Raw genomic sequence first — 14,333 nt, forward strand, 5'->3', positions numbered from 1 at the left:
ATCTATCTATCTATCTATCTATCTATCTATCTATCTATCTATCTATCTATCTATCTATCTATCTATCTATCTATCTAACACCACAGACAATTAAATTGTGAATATAATGGTAAAGGGCAAGGTGTGTATTTTTTTTTCTTCCTTCCTTCCTTCCTTCCTTCCTTCCTTCCTTCTTTCCTTCCTTCCATCCATCCATCCATCCATCCAAATCATAAAAGGTGTAATTTCTTCTGCAGAGCTCTGGTTTTCTTCTGCATCCCTATAGTTACCCGGTTGAAGTGTCTTCCTTTAATGTGTCATTTTTAAATATTGCAGTTTATGGTCCCCTGGTGGAGTTTACTGCAGTACAGTGGGCTGGTTTGGCAGGCCAATATGAGCTTGCACTTTCCATCTTTCTCCATCTTTCTCAGCAAATCCCATCGGACCTTTCCATCTTTCTCATTGCCATGGCCTGGGTTCAATTTCTTCACAGGGAACAAACCCAACCACTGAGGGATTAAAGCCTGTCGAAATAAATTATTCAGCACTATAATGTAAAGACAAAGATAAATACATTTCATAATTCGGTAATGTGCTAATCATACACTGAGCTATGCTGGAAAAAAGTGAATGTTGGGTAACAGGACACTACAGCTGGTATATATATGTTAAGTATTTCTGTACTAGTTGTGAATAACTATACTCTGTGCGGAAGTGTGGAAGGATGCGTCCTGACAGACAGCTATATTAGAAAGGAGTTAATCCTTTAATTGGCCTACTGTAGTGCACCTGGCCAACAGAGTTAACTCCTGGTGACATTTCTTTCACATTCGCCTTCTGAGTTTTATAAAATGCCACATTTTCTTAAGAGAGACCAAATTTTTGCTCATCAGGTGCACCTTCTGGAGCACAAACTCCGAGTAAGTGCCTTTCTTCAAACCGTTCAGTGACAGGAAGATGATGACTGAAGCTCAGATGTAGAATCAGCTAACACTAAGCCATGCCTGTAGTCTTTTAAGGAAATGGCTTGTTTAAGTCGTTATGAATATTACATTTCAGAGTAAAGAAGAACGGATTTTAGAGCTGGAGACGGAGACTGCGCTTCTTCACCTGAGACTTGCTGAGGTAACTTAATAACGTTGCAAATTTTTATTATGTAACTAAAAATATCAATAGGCATATATGCTATGAAAGGATGTTTTGTTTTTCTGTAATGGTGAGCAAATCAGCTCATTTGTGGAATTGAATACCAGGTATATGGTCATTGCTTCTACGTTACAGTTAGGGATTTGTACAGACAGATGGTTTTACACTGAGGTAAGAGGTTTGTCACCATGGCAAGTGTCTGTGATTTACTTCTGACCGTAAGGAAGGTTAAATTAGAGATAAAAAGCTCATCATGTTATCATAGGATATAATAAAGAAGAAAAACAACCAAAAACCTAGGGGGATTTCTGAGGAATAAGATCTGCAGTAAAGCAGGGTCAGTTTTCTGATTTGTTCCAGTGTAAATGATTTTGTTATTATATGTGACCTTTTCATCTTTTAATCTTACTCAAGTGTATGGGAAAACTTCGAAGGGATCAAGAGGAGGATGTGATTCTGGCAAAGAGGCACTGTCAACACCAGGGAAATGTGCAAAAGAGCACTCTTGTTCCCCTGGCCAAACTTCTCTCACACGTCCAGGTAAGGTCACGTAGGAAACAGTTGATTGTTCCTGTCTTCACAGTTTGTGTGACATTTTTTCACAATGGACATTGTCTCAAAGCAACTTTACAACAATCTTAAAAAGTCAAAATAAAACTAAATTACCATTAACTTAAATTTAGAAGTATTCCTATTGAGCAAGCCTGAGGAAACAGTGGTAAGGAAAGACTAGAAACCTTGAGAGAAAACCAGACTCGAAAGGAACACCAGCCTTAACTGTGCGACACTGGAGAGTACGATTCAATAATGTCCTTTCTAAAACTGCATATAGTCAAGTGCAACTGTGTAGCCGGGAGCTTTTGAGTAACTTCAACGTAATTTCTGAATTCATTCCATATTCATTTAATTTGTTCCTGCTGAAGCCATCAAATGTTCAGTGACTGAGCGCAAGACCAACCTGGCAGCAGGTTAAATCTACAACCATGGTATCCAAGTGGTACTATCCACTATTCCAAAATCCACTATTTTTCAGTTTGTTTTATTGTAACACTGTTTTCAGGCTCTGAAGAAAGATTTGAGGAATGTTTTTGCTGCATACGTGGGCCTGGCTACAGAGCTGGAGAACCAGAGCAAACAGCTGTCGGAGTGGATGGGCATCATTAGCAGAGCTGTCCAGAGTGACCAGGCTGGTGACACTCAGAGTAAGTGATTATAGAAATTAATTAATTAAGCAGATTTACATTTTTCCATCTTCGGTCCAGTATGTAACTCACCTGTCATCAATCATCTGTCAGTAGATATAATAGGCCTTAAACCAGCACAGTGTGTAGATTTCTTTTTGTTTGTTTGTTTGTTTTTTTGGGCAGGGACAGTGCTTGATGGAGTGTGTGTGTGTGTGTGCATGTGCAGGCATGACATGTTCACAATTACTCTTTGCTGTTCTGTTAAGTTTTTTTGCTCTTGCTATATGGTCAGTGTTTCCAGTACTTCTTAACCCATTGGCATTTGCAACACCATTTCTCTGGTTAGTCTGTCTCTCTCATTTGGGGTAGTTTCTATTATTATAATGTATTTTTGGTCCACTTACACTATATTGCCAAACGTTTTGGGACACCCCTCCAAATCATTGAATTAAGGGGTTGGGCTTGACCCCTTAGTTCCAGTGAAAGGAACTCTTAATCCTTCAGCATACCAAGCCATGCGCACCAGTGCACAAAGCAAGGTTCATAAAGACATGGATGATCCCCAAGTTGGGAAATTGTCCAAAATGTCTTGGTATGCTGAAGCATTAAGAGTTCCTTTCACTGGAACTAAGGGGTTAAGAGGGGTCAAGCCCATCCCCTGAAAAAAAAAAAATATATATATATATATCTATAATGTATAAGGAATTCTTACACCCCTTTTATATAAAAAGTTGATTGAATGTCATCAAGGGAAACAAAATTAAAAATTAAGAATATGTGTGATACGAATCTAAACACAGTGTCAAGCCTCAAATATATGTAGTGTGTAATGTAAAAATCTAAATGCAAAGTATAAAGAAAGCAGTGTTAGTGTGTTGTTTGTTTTTCTCTTTCTCTAACACTTACTTTTCACTATTTCCCATTATTTCCACTATCAGAGTTTTGAATTATTTGGTACAGGACCATCTGGACTGTATGCACTGAGGATATTTGCTTTCTGTTTGGTGATTATAGGGCTACAGGCACAGGTGGCTTCTCTGGAGCACTCCTTACAAGAGGAAAAGGAGAGGCACAGAGTAGAGCGGATGAGGAGGAGGGAGATACACAACACACTAATCGTAAGCTCCTGATTTGATCACTGATTTTGTTAGTTTATGAAATGCAATTAATGGTTTGTTTAACCTGTGTTGTAGATTACATAAACTTTGTTATCTACAGTGGGGGTCTGGTTGTTGGATTTTATAGTGCCATGGTACTTCAGCTGTAATGGATGTAATAAATTATAAAATATAGGAATAAAATTTAGGATCAGCAGAAAGAAAATCGTTGTATTCTTTGGTGCAACTCGATATGTTTTAAAATGACTTGAACTATATTTATTTATTTTGGTTTCAGGAGTTGAGGGGTAATATTAGAGTGCACTGCAGGGTGCGCCCTCTCCTGCCTTTTGACCACATCCAAAGTTCTTTATCCACTAATGGGTAAAAAAAAATCCTATGCTTATTTAGCTGAGGTGATGCAATTTCTCCCACACTTCATTGACTCAATATGTCAGTATAATTGTGCAGAAGTGCTAGTGCAAATTATCTTTTCAGGCCTTCATCCTCAGAGGTGGTGGTGCAGGCTGTTAGTGATGTAAGTGAATTAGATTAGATTCAACTTTATTGTCACTGCACATGTGGGTACAAGGCAACGAAATACAGTTAGCATCTAACCAGAAGTGCATTTTCACAGTCCAAATAATTAGCATATATAATAAGTATATAACAATAAATAATTTGCATATATAAACATTATATATGCGTGATTTATAAAGGCCCCTGACCTGCTAATACCATGGCATATCACTTTTTTTTCCAGGACTCTGTTCTTGTGAATTGTGCGAAGCCTGGGAGTCTACAAATGAACAAAATTTGAGAGGTATATTATCATGACACGTGACATAAAGTCAAGTGCACAGTAATAGTTTTACATAAATAATCGTTTCTTACTAGCCATTACATCTGTATGTGAAATTACCCAGACAATAATTTTGATACATTTCCTTGTATTGAATAAAAACAACAAAAATTACACACAATACCAGATCAGTGGGGTAAAAGATCATTACAAAATAAAAGTGTAAGTAATCACAGTTTTGTGGTCACTTACAACTTAACATGTTAATACTTTATCAAAAAATAGTCATTCTCTGAAAGGACGCTCTATACAGATTTAGATTTTAATTTGAACATATGATTGTCTAAAGAATACATAAAAACAACAGTCTAGAAATTGCATGAATCTTTTAAACACCTCTTTTCAGGCTTTCATTACAAGTGAGTTTTGAGTAAACTAATTTTCTGTTCTCTCAGAAAGAGGAAATGTGCTGTTCAGGGTAATCACACATACGCTAATGATGGGTTAGACACAGGGTGAAAAATCGTTAGACCATTCCTTTAATACGAAGGATCTCTGTGGGTGTTTTCACCATGAGTATCTGATTAACAGGGTACATGGGCCAGAGGATGCGCAGGATGCTGTGTTTGAAGAAGTAAAGCCTCTGTTAACTTCATTGTTGGATGGGTGAGCTTGAAGATTTGAATTATTTTCCCTTCTTAGCAAACAAATATCGCTGTTGTTTTGATATTAAGCGGCGTAAAGGTGAATGTTGTAATGAATTTTGTGTCTTATATTCAGATATAACGTGTGTATCATGGCTTATGGGCAGACAGGCAGCGGAAAGACATATTCTATGATTGGATCTCAAGATGAGGATTGCACACATCCTGAACAGGAAGGAATTATCCCCAAAGCAGCTAAAGAGTTATTCAAGTAAGTCTCAACCTTTACGTCATTTATTGTCATAAATGTAGTGTCTAGCCTACATGTAGCCTACAATTTAGCCCTCTGGTCACTTTGTATCACACTTTGGATTATTATTATTATCCCCATAAGAGGATATCCTTTTTTAAGAATAAAAATATACTTTAAATATCTGCTGCTACATGCATTTTTTGTCAGGTTGATCTCAGGGAAGCCAGCAGAAAGACACACAGTGGAGGTTTCCATGGTGGAGGTTTATAATAATGAGCTAATGGACCTTTTGGCCAAAGATGAGGATGGAGCAGCAGTGGGGGTTAAGAGAGAAGTCATCACGACCAGCACAGGCATTAGTGAAGTGCCCTGTCTTACATATGAGTGAGTAATACTGCTAACTCCAGACCTTTCTCACCTTCTGGCAAAAGGAAGAAAAATGGTTTGTTCTTAATTTTTAGGAGTTTCTTAAGAGTAAGTGTTGTTTCTGCTTGCTGTGCATCTGGATTTGGGATTTGATGCTGGTCAGTATTATGCACAGGTGTGAAATTGTGTAATCATTGCTTTGTGTATCATCGGTATTGCCAACGCTTTTATAACGTTTTTATTATTTATGTTTCCTGTTCAACATGTTCAAAAGATATAGAGATATGAAAATAACACTAACACCATATTTTCTCTAATTTTAAAGTGCCAGTGTTGTGTGTGCAACAGTGACGCATGTTGTGTGATGATATTTTTGTAACGGTATTACGATCATTTGTTTCCCTATATAACCCATCCTAAACATGTGTGTGTGTGTGTGTGTGTGTGTATGTGTGTGTTTGTGTATTTTAGGTTAGTTCATAGCTCAGCAGAGGTGATGCAGCTGCTCAGTGCAGTGTTGAGACTGAGGGCCCACAGTCCAACATTAGTGCACAGAGACTCTTCCAGATCCCACCTTGTTGTCACTCTCACTGTCACATCCAGGAACCCTAACCCACAGGCACTGAGTATGATACACACACATACACACGGACACAGACACACAGACACACACACACACACACACACACACACATACAATTTCCATTTTAATTACATTTTATTTGTATAGCACTTTTAACAATGGACATTGTCACATTGGACACTCACATATACACACACACACACACACACACACATACACACACACACACACACACACACACACACACAATTCGAAGCATCAGTGTCCTGACACCGGGTATAACTGAGGCTGACACACCTCATCACCACCAGGCTCTTGTTCTCTCTCTCTCTCTCTCTCTCTGTCTCTCTCTCTCTCTCACACACACACACACACACACATACTTTATTCCGGTAATTCTAATGTACAAAGCACTGGTTGAAAATTTTTTTTATTTATTTATTTTATTTATTTATTAAACGTTATATAGCTTAGAAAAGAAACAGTCTTTCATTCAAAGTTGAGCCTTATCTGAAAAGAGCCAGACCATCTAACAGTCCTTTAAAGACTTTTCTCACACATCTGCAGAATACATTATCATTCATGTCCAAACAGTAGCTTATCTAGTCTGTGAATTTAAGAGAGAAACTCCACTCCATGTAAAGTTTAGAATAAGGTTGACAGAGAAAGAGCATGAATCCATGGACAAAGGGCAATGTGACTAATTAACTGACCACACCTGTGTGTATGTGTGTGTGTGAATACTGCAGCTCACAGGTTGCAGAGTGTAAGACAGAATGTTCAGCGTGGATCCCAGAAGCAGTGGTGGAGCCCCCGCTGCCCCATAGCTGCCTCCTCTCGCTCCTCCAGCTCTGCTTCTTCTCCACAGTCTTCCCCCTGCCATTCACCCTGCCCTCCCTCTTGGCAGGAACCCCTCAGAACAAAGCTGCAGCTGGTTGATCTGGCAGGCAGCGAGTGTGCAGGTAAGAATCTATCAGTTACACAGTTCCAAGCAGTTGTGCATTTTAACGATGGGAGTTATCTTGCTTATACCACTGACACTTATCAGCACAAAAGAAACAAACAGAAGGTTTGTGTGTTTTGCTTACTCATGAAAAAATGTTATGAAAAAAAAAACAACCCTTTCTCACAGGCTACTATTATATGATTGTTGTTCTGACCACAAAGACACAGACACACTGTAGCTCCTCAGTAATCCATGGCTATATATTTATAATTGACAGTTTAATAGCAAAATTAGTAAATTAATTAAATTAACAGGGAATAAAAAAATGAAAAATGTAAGGAAATATGTAATTTCACCTGTTTAATCAGTTGATCATGGCTTTGAGTAGACTCAAGTGTGGCTTCTGCTTGGTTGAAATGAAAACCTGCACCAACATCAACCCTATCCTGATAAGACTGGACACTGGATTAAATTTATTTGGAGAAACATAAGAACACGCTGCTGATACAAAATCCAAGTTTCCAATTTTCCCCTAGTTTTGTGATCCCTAAACAAAAACTGGTTTTGAAATTTGTGTGTGTGTGTTTTTGTAGGCACATCAGGGGTCAGTGGAGCAGCTTTGTGGGAGAGCTCCTGTATAAACCGTAGTCTCTCTGCTTTGTCTGTTCTGGGTGCTCTGGCAGAGCAACGTCCTCATGTGCCATACCGTAACAGCAAACTTACCCACCTTCTACAGGACTCCATAGGTGAGCATGATAATTAGGGAAAAATGTGTTTTATACAAACAGTGCTTTGAAGGGAACAAAATATTTAGAAATTGCATTTGTATTCACCACCAGTGCTGTGAAATCAGTTCTGATGGAGCCAAATGATGCAAATTTACCTCCTCTCCTTCTAGTAGGTGATGCTAAGCTGCTGGTGATGCTGTGTGTCTCTCCCACTCAACACTTTCTGTCAGAGACTCTGCAGTCTTTGGGCTTTGGCTACAGAACCAGACAGATTCAGAGAGACACACCACACAGGAGGAATGCTGGGCTGAAGAGGAAGTAAACCAACAGACTTGTAAAATAGCACAGAGCATAAAATCTGTCAGTTTACAGCTTTTAATGGATCAACCTACGTGCGAGGCCAGGTCATGGTCACTACACAGCACAGAGCTCACATGGTGAATATGAACATACACATCTTTTTTATGACTGGGAGGTATAAAAATACTATTATTGTATGTAATTACTGTACTGAATATTTTAATTTGGTGTTTTAATGTAATTACTATATTGTTGAGACTGCTATTGTTACTGGCTGATATATAAAGCACAGAACAAGATATTCAAATACATATTGTTGGAATCAGTTTTGACTGGTTTTCTATAAACCGAATGCTAAATGGTAAGATTACACAATTGGAGAAGAGTTAACATTCTTAATGAACAATTATCACTTTAAACCTAAGTTATGCTTATATTTTCCTTGGTCTCATAACATTTACATTTCTGGTACCCTTCTATCCAGAACAGCTTCCATATATGTCATTTATACAACTGAGCAATCGAGATTTGAACTGACAACCTTCCAATCAGTAATCCATCATCTTAACCAGCGAGCTACACTATATTGCCAAAAGTTATAACACTATAACAGCTTCAACTCTTCTGGGAAGGCTTTCCACAAGGTTTAGGAGTGTGTTTATGGGACTTTTTGACTGATCATTCCTCTAGAAATGCATTTGTGAGGTCAGGAACTGATGTTGGACGAGAATGTCTGGTTCACAGTCTCCACTCTAATTCATGCCAAAGGTGTTCTATCAGGTTGAGGTCAGGACTCTGAGTCAAGTTCCTCCACACCAAACTCACTCATCCATGTCTTTATGGACCTTGCTTTTTGCACTGGTGTGCAGTCATGTTGGAACAGGAATGGGTCATCCCCAAACTGTTCCCACAATGTTGGGAGCATGAAATTGTCCAAAATTTCTATTTTGCTGAAGAGTTCCTTTCACTGGAACTAAGGGGCCGAGCCCAACCCCTGAAAAACAAGACCTGAACTGAATGATTTTGAGGGGTGTCCCAAAACTTTTGGCAATGTAGTGTACCACTTCCCTATCATAAGAATTTTCTCTTTAAATGGGCACTAGGAACTTTGCCTCATTCAACAGTGTATGGTTTTAAAATATGCAAGATGTTGTATAAAGTGAATCCAGTACATGTCTTTTCTAATGTACATGGTCCCTACTCTTTCCTCATGATATAATTCCCATCCATTTCACGCCTTCATTCTTTCAGCCATCTTATTTCCTATTTTCTGTTTGTTAAGAAATGTCTAGAAATCCTTATTTCAACACATGCATGTTTTACATATTTTAGTAAAAACCAGGGCTGTTTTTAACATGTGCAACAGTGTCATTTAAATGAAAATAAAAACGAGAGATTATTATCTAGTGTATATGTACTTCCGGTTGTTTTGAAACACAGTAAACGTGCGCCGCTTTGCAGAGCCAATGGCGACCCGAGAAAGCGTCACGTGCCCAGTGTCATGGGTTGATAAACATTACACAAGACTGTCTCGCGCGCCTGACGTTAGATAACCTCTGATATAACAACTGACTAAACCACTACTAACTAGTAGTCTAATTTTTTAACGAGTTCAGCGGTTTTACTGTCACAAGAAACAGGTAGGAAATGTTTTATTTCTTTTAGACTGCTAGATAAAACGATTGCATTGCATATATAGAGTGCGACATTTGCAGTTGCGTGAGTTATTTTAGTTAAAGTTAACTAACTAGTTGAGTAGCTGAATTTAATTGAATTATTATTGCATAACAGCACGTGCACTATTATTATTCCGGACAGTATTATTACCTTTAGCCTTGTGTAAGGTGTGTATGTTGTGTATGTTGTGTAAGGTGTGTATGTTGTGTAAGTTGTGTATGTTGTGTAAGGTGTGTTATGTTGTGTAAGTTGTGTAAGGTGTGTATGTTGTGTAAGTTGTGTAAGGTGTGTATGTTGTGTAAGTTGTGTAAGGTGTGTATGTTGTGTAAGGTGTGTATGTTGTGTATGTTGTGTAAGGTGTGTATGTTGTGTATGTTGTGTAAGGTGTGTATGTTGTGTATGTTGTGTAAGGTGTGTATGTTGTGTATGTTGTGTATGTTGTGTAAGGTGTGTATGTTGTGTATGTTGTGTAAGGTGTGTATGTTGTGTATGTTGTGTAAGGTGTGTATGTTGTGTATGTTGTGTAAGTTGTGTAAGGTGTGTATGTTGTGTAAGGTGTGTATGTTGTGTAAGGTGTGTATGTTGTGTAAGTTGTGTAAGGTGTGTATGTTGTGTAAGTTGTGTAAGGTGTGTATGTTGTGTAAGTTGTATTATGTTAGTGTTGTGTATGTTGTGTAAGTTGTGTAAGGTGTGTATGTTGTGTAAGTTGTGTATGTTGTGTAAGTTCTGTAAGTTGTGTATGTTGTGTAAGTTGTATTATGTTAGTGTTGTGTATGTTGTGTAAGGTGTGTATGTTGTGTAAGGTGTGTATGTTGTGTAAGGTGTGTATGTTGTGTATGTTGTGTAAGTTGTGTAAGGTGTGTATGTTGTGTAAGGTGTGTTATGTTGTGTAAGTTGTGTAAGGTGTGTATGTTGTGTAAGTTGTGTAAGGTGTGTATGTTGTGTAAGTTGTGTATGTTGTGTAAGTTCTGTAAGTTGTGTATGTTGTGTAAGGTGTGTTATGTTGTGTAAGTTGTGTAAGTTGTATTATGTTAGTGTTGTGTATGTTGTGTAAGGTGTGTAAGGTGTGTATGTTGTGTAAGTTGTGTAAGTTGTGTATGTTGTGTAAGTTGTGTAAGTTGTATTATGTTAGTGTTGTGTATGTTGTGTAAGGTGTGTATGTTGTGTAAGGTGTGTATGTTGTGTAAGTTGTGTAAGTTGTATTATGTTAGTGTTGTGTATGTTGTGTAAGTTGTGTAAGGTGTGTATGTTGTGTAAGTTGTGTATGTTGTGTAAGTTCTGTAAGTTGTGTATGTTGTGTAAGGTGTGTTATGTTGTGTAAGTTGTATTATGTTAGTGTTGTGTATGTTGTGTAAGGTGTGTATGTTGTGTAAGGTGTGTATGTTGTGTATGTTGTGTAAGGTGTGTATGTTGTGTATGTTGTGTAAGGTGTGTATGTTGTGTAAGTTGTGTAAGTTGTGTAAGTTGTGTAAGTTGTGTAAGTTGTGTAAGGTGTGTATGTTGTGTAAGTTGTGTAAGGTGTGTATGTTGTGTAAGGTGTGTATGTTGTGTATGTTGTGTAAGTTGTGTAAGTTGTGTATGTTGTGTTATGTTGTGTAAGTTGTATTATGTTAGTGTTGTGTATGTTGTGTAAGGTGTGTATGTTGTGTATGTTGTGTAAGTTGTGTATGTTGTGTAAGGTGTGTATGTTGTGTAAGGTGTGTATGTTGTGTAAGGTGTGTATGTTGTGTATGTTGTGTAAGGTGTGTAAGTTGTGTAAGTTGTATTATGTTGGTGTTGTGTATGTTGTGTAAGGTGTGTATGTTGTGTAAGGTGTGTAAGTTGTGTAAGGTGTGTATGTTGTGTAAGGTGTGTATGTTGTGTAAGTTGTGTATGTTGTGTAAGGTGTGTTATGTTGTGTAAGTTGTGTAAGTTGTATTATGTTAGTGTTGTGTATGTTGTGTAAGTTGTGTAAGGTGTGTATGTTGTGTAAGTTGTGTAAGTTGTGTATGTTGTGTAAGTTGTATTATGTTAGTGTTGTGTATGTTGTGTAAGGTGTGTATGTTGTGTAAGTTGTGCTGTGTTGGTGTTGTGTAAGGTGAGAAGATGCTGAGGGCTATGGGGAAAATGGTGTTTGGAGGTTTCGAGAATCCAAAATATACTACTCAAAAAAGCAAGGTTGGTCAAAACAGACTAAATAACACTTTTCACAGTGTCTTAGATATTCAGGCTTGTTTTTAAGCCACTGTGTGTGTGTGTGTGTATACATTTGTGTGTGTTTCAGGGAGATGACTATGAAGTACGGACCTATCACACCACACAGTGGGTCAGTACTACAGTCAGTGGCCCGGAGCAGGACGAGGCTTTAAGCACTGGCTTCAGGAGACTCTTCAAATACATCCAAGGGAATAATGAAAAGCGTAAGCTTTGCATGAGACTTTTGTTCGATATGAAATGCTTTTTGGCAGCACTGTAAAGTGAATAATTTAGTGTATGTTTCTACTTTGCTTCCTTCAATCAGAGGATGTTGAACTCGCCTAAATAAATAACGATCTCTGTGGTTGAGTTTATCAATTAACTGATCTCTTCTGTTAGTTTGGGAAAGAAGGATTTCTGCAGATATTGAAGTGTGATTAAAGTAAGCGTGCAGGTGTAAACACTCTCTTCTGTCTAGTGAATGTAAACATTTATGGTGTCAACAATACAAGTAGTCACATACACTATACTGCTGAAAGTTTTGGGACACCCCTCCAAATCCTTGAATTCAGGTCTTGTTTTTCAGGGGTTGGGCTCGGCCCCTTAGGTCCAGTGAAAGGAACTCTTAATGTTTCAGCATACCAAGACATTTTGGACAATTTCATGCTCCCAACTTTGTGGGAACAGTTTGGGGATGACCCCTTCCTGTTCCAACATGACTGCACACCAGTGCACAAATCAAGGTCCATAAAGACATGGATGAGAGAGTTTGGTGTGGAGGACTTGACTGGCCTGTACAGAGTCCAGACCTCAACCCGATAGACCACCTTTGGGATGGATTAGAGCGGAGACTATGAGCCAGACCTTGGCACTGGTGGCTCAGTGGTAGTGCCTATCATGTGGAAGGCCTGGGTTCGATTCCCAGCCAGTGCCCGACCCCAGCCATTAGATGTAGTGCCAGTCCCAAGCCCGGATAAAATGGGAGGGTTGTGTCAGGAAGGGCATCTGGTGTAAAACCTGTTCCAAGTTGATGTGCGGACCAGTTGGTCTGCTGTGGTGACCCCTCACACACGTAGGGAGCAGCCGAAAGATTAACAACTATGAGCCAGACCTTCTTGTCCAACATCAGTGCCTGACCTCACAAATGCGCTTCTAGAGGAATGGTTAAAAATTCCCATAAACACACTCCTAAACCTTGTGGTTCCTTCCCAGAAGAAGCTGTTATAGCTGCAAAGGGCAGGCCAACTCCATATTACATTCAAGTGCATGTAAAGGCAGGTGTCCCAAAACTTTTGGCAATATTTTTGCAGTGATCAGTTCCATTACTGGAAGGCCAGTTTATAGTGACCAGTGTGATGAAAACTGATGTGTTTGTGTTCAGGAGCTGGACTAGTTGTTATGGGAAATGGAAAACATCTTATATTCTTAGCAGTGGAGCTACAAAACAAAAGTTCTAATCTTGCCACAAGGTGGCAGAGGAGTGAACACCCAACATCTCCATGAACATCTGTTTGCAGTACTTTGAATTAATTTGGTTTATTCCACATTACATTTTGAAATCTGAAATAACAGGCAGCTATTAGGTTAATACAATTAAATACAGTTCCACATGCTGACTAGAACCATGTTTCTAGCCCAGCTAAGCTTAAAACTTCTTGTGTTTGATCTTTAGCCAGTTCATGTGATAAACGACTTTGATGGGTAAAGAAATAACTCATAAAAGTGGCTCTATAAAACAAAGGGGTCAAAACATTTTTATACCCCACAGTCAGCACATCAGCATATTCCTTATCAGCTCATCTGTCAGCCATGACATTGTCAAATGTACCACATTTTCATTTTCTCTTGAGAAAATGGGAGCCTACAGAAATTTTTAATCCTAGCAGATTTTATTTAAGAGAGGGAACTGTGCTTAATTTTTGAAATACGTAAGATAGCTCTGTAGTTCTCTTTGTTTGATGATGTTCTCTGTATCAGAGGTGACAGTGGACATGACCTCCCCGGTCACCTGTCTCGTTAACCCTGGAGAGGGACCAACATGCGAGAGCTCCTTCACTGTGTCCTTTTACCTCCCTGAGGAGCACCAGGCCGAGCCCCCGAAACCCAGCATCCCTGAAATCTTCTTTGAGAACAGGAAGGAGTTCACTGTGTTTGTCAGGTATTTACATTAAAGCAGACTTGCACCGGTGAACAAGGCAAATATTGCACATTTGCATTTTTATTTATTTTTTATTTTTATTTATTTGTTGGTGTTTGTGTGTTAGGACTTTTGGAGGCTTTGCTAACAGTCAGAACACCAGTGAAGAGTTACTGAAGCTGATTGAGAGCTTGAAGAGGGATGGAATGAGATTCAAAGAGGCTCCCTACTACCGTGTGGGCTATGACAGTCCTTTCAAGCTCGTCAACCGCAGGAACGAAGTCTGGCTCATACAGGAGGAGGGACAGGAGTGAGT

The 14,333-nt window shown here is 38.8% G+C and overlaps 2 protein-coding genes across 2 annotated transcripts; both read left to right on the top strand.

Annotated features, from left to right (window-relative positions):
* The first annotated feature begins 70 nt into the window (after positions 1–70).
* kif25 (kinesin family member 25) lies at positions 71–11,863 on the top strand. The gene is given in 16 exon segments (XM_058379290.1): positions 71–899; positions 1,039–1,104; positions 1,540–1,665; positions 2,186–2,327; positions 3,324–3,427; positions 3,705–3,790; positions 3,905–3,944; positions 4,170–4,229; positions 4,786–4,874; positions 4,989–5,123; positions 5,313–5,489; positions 5,943–6,097; positions 6,804–7,016; positions 7,594–7,746; positions 7,899–9,668; positions 11,783–11,863. Coding segments are annotated over 15 exon segments (1,767 nt in total). The 5' UTR covers positions 71–830; the 3' UTR covers positions 8,051–9,668; positions 11,783–11,863.
* Positions 11,803–14,331, top strand: hebp2 (heme binding protein 2). Its single transcript, XM_058378507.1, has 4 exons — positions 11,803–11,862; positions 11,969–12,104; positions 13,858–14,038; positions 14,145–14,331. Exons 1-4 carry the CDS (start codon positions 11,803–11,805, stop codon positions 14,329–14,331), a joined length of 564 nt encoding a protein of 187 aa, XP_058234490.1.
* The last annotated feature ends 2 nt before the right edge of the window (positions 14,332–14,333 follow it).

This window comes from Hemibagrus wyckioides, linkage group LG25, assembly GCF_019097595.1.
Source record: "Hemibagrus wyckioides isolate EC202008001 linkage group LG25, SWU_Hwy_1.0, whole genome shotgun sequence".
NCBI classification, from domain to species: Eukaryota; Metazoa; Chordata; class Actinopteri; order Siluriformes; family Bagridae; genus Hemibagrus; species Hemibagrus wyckioides.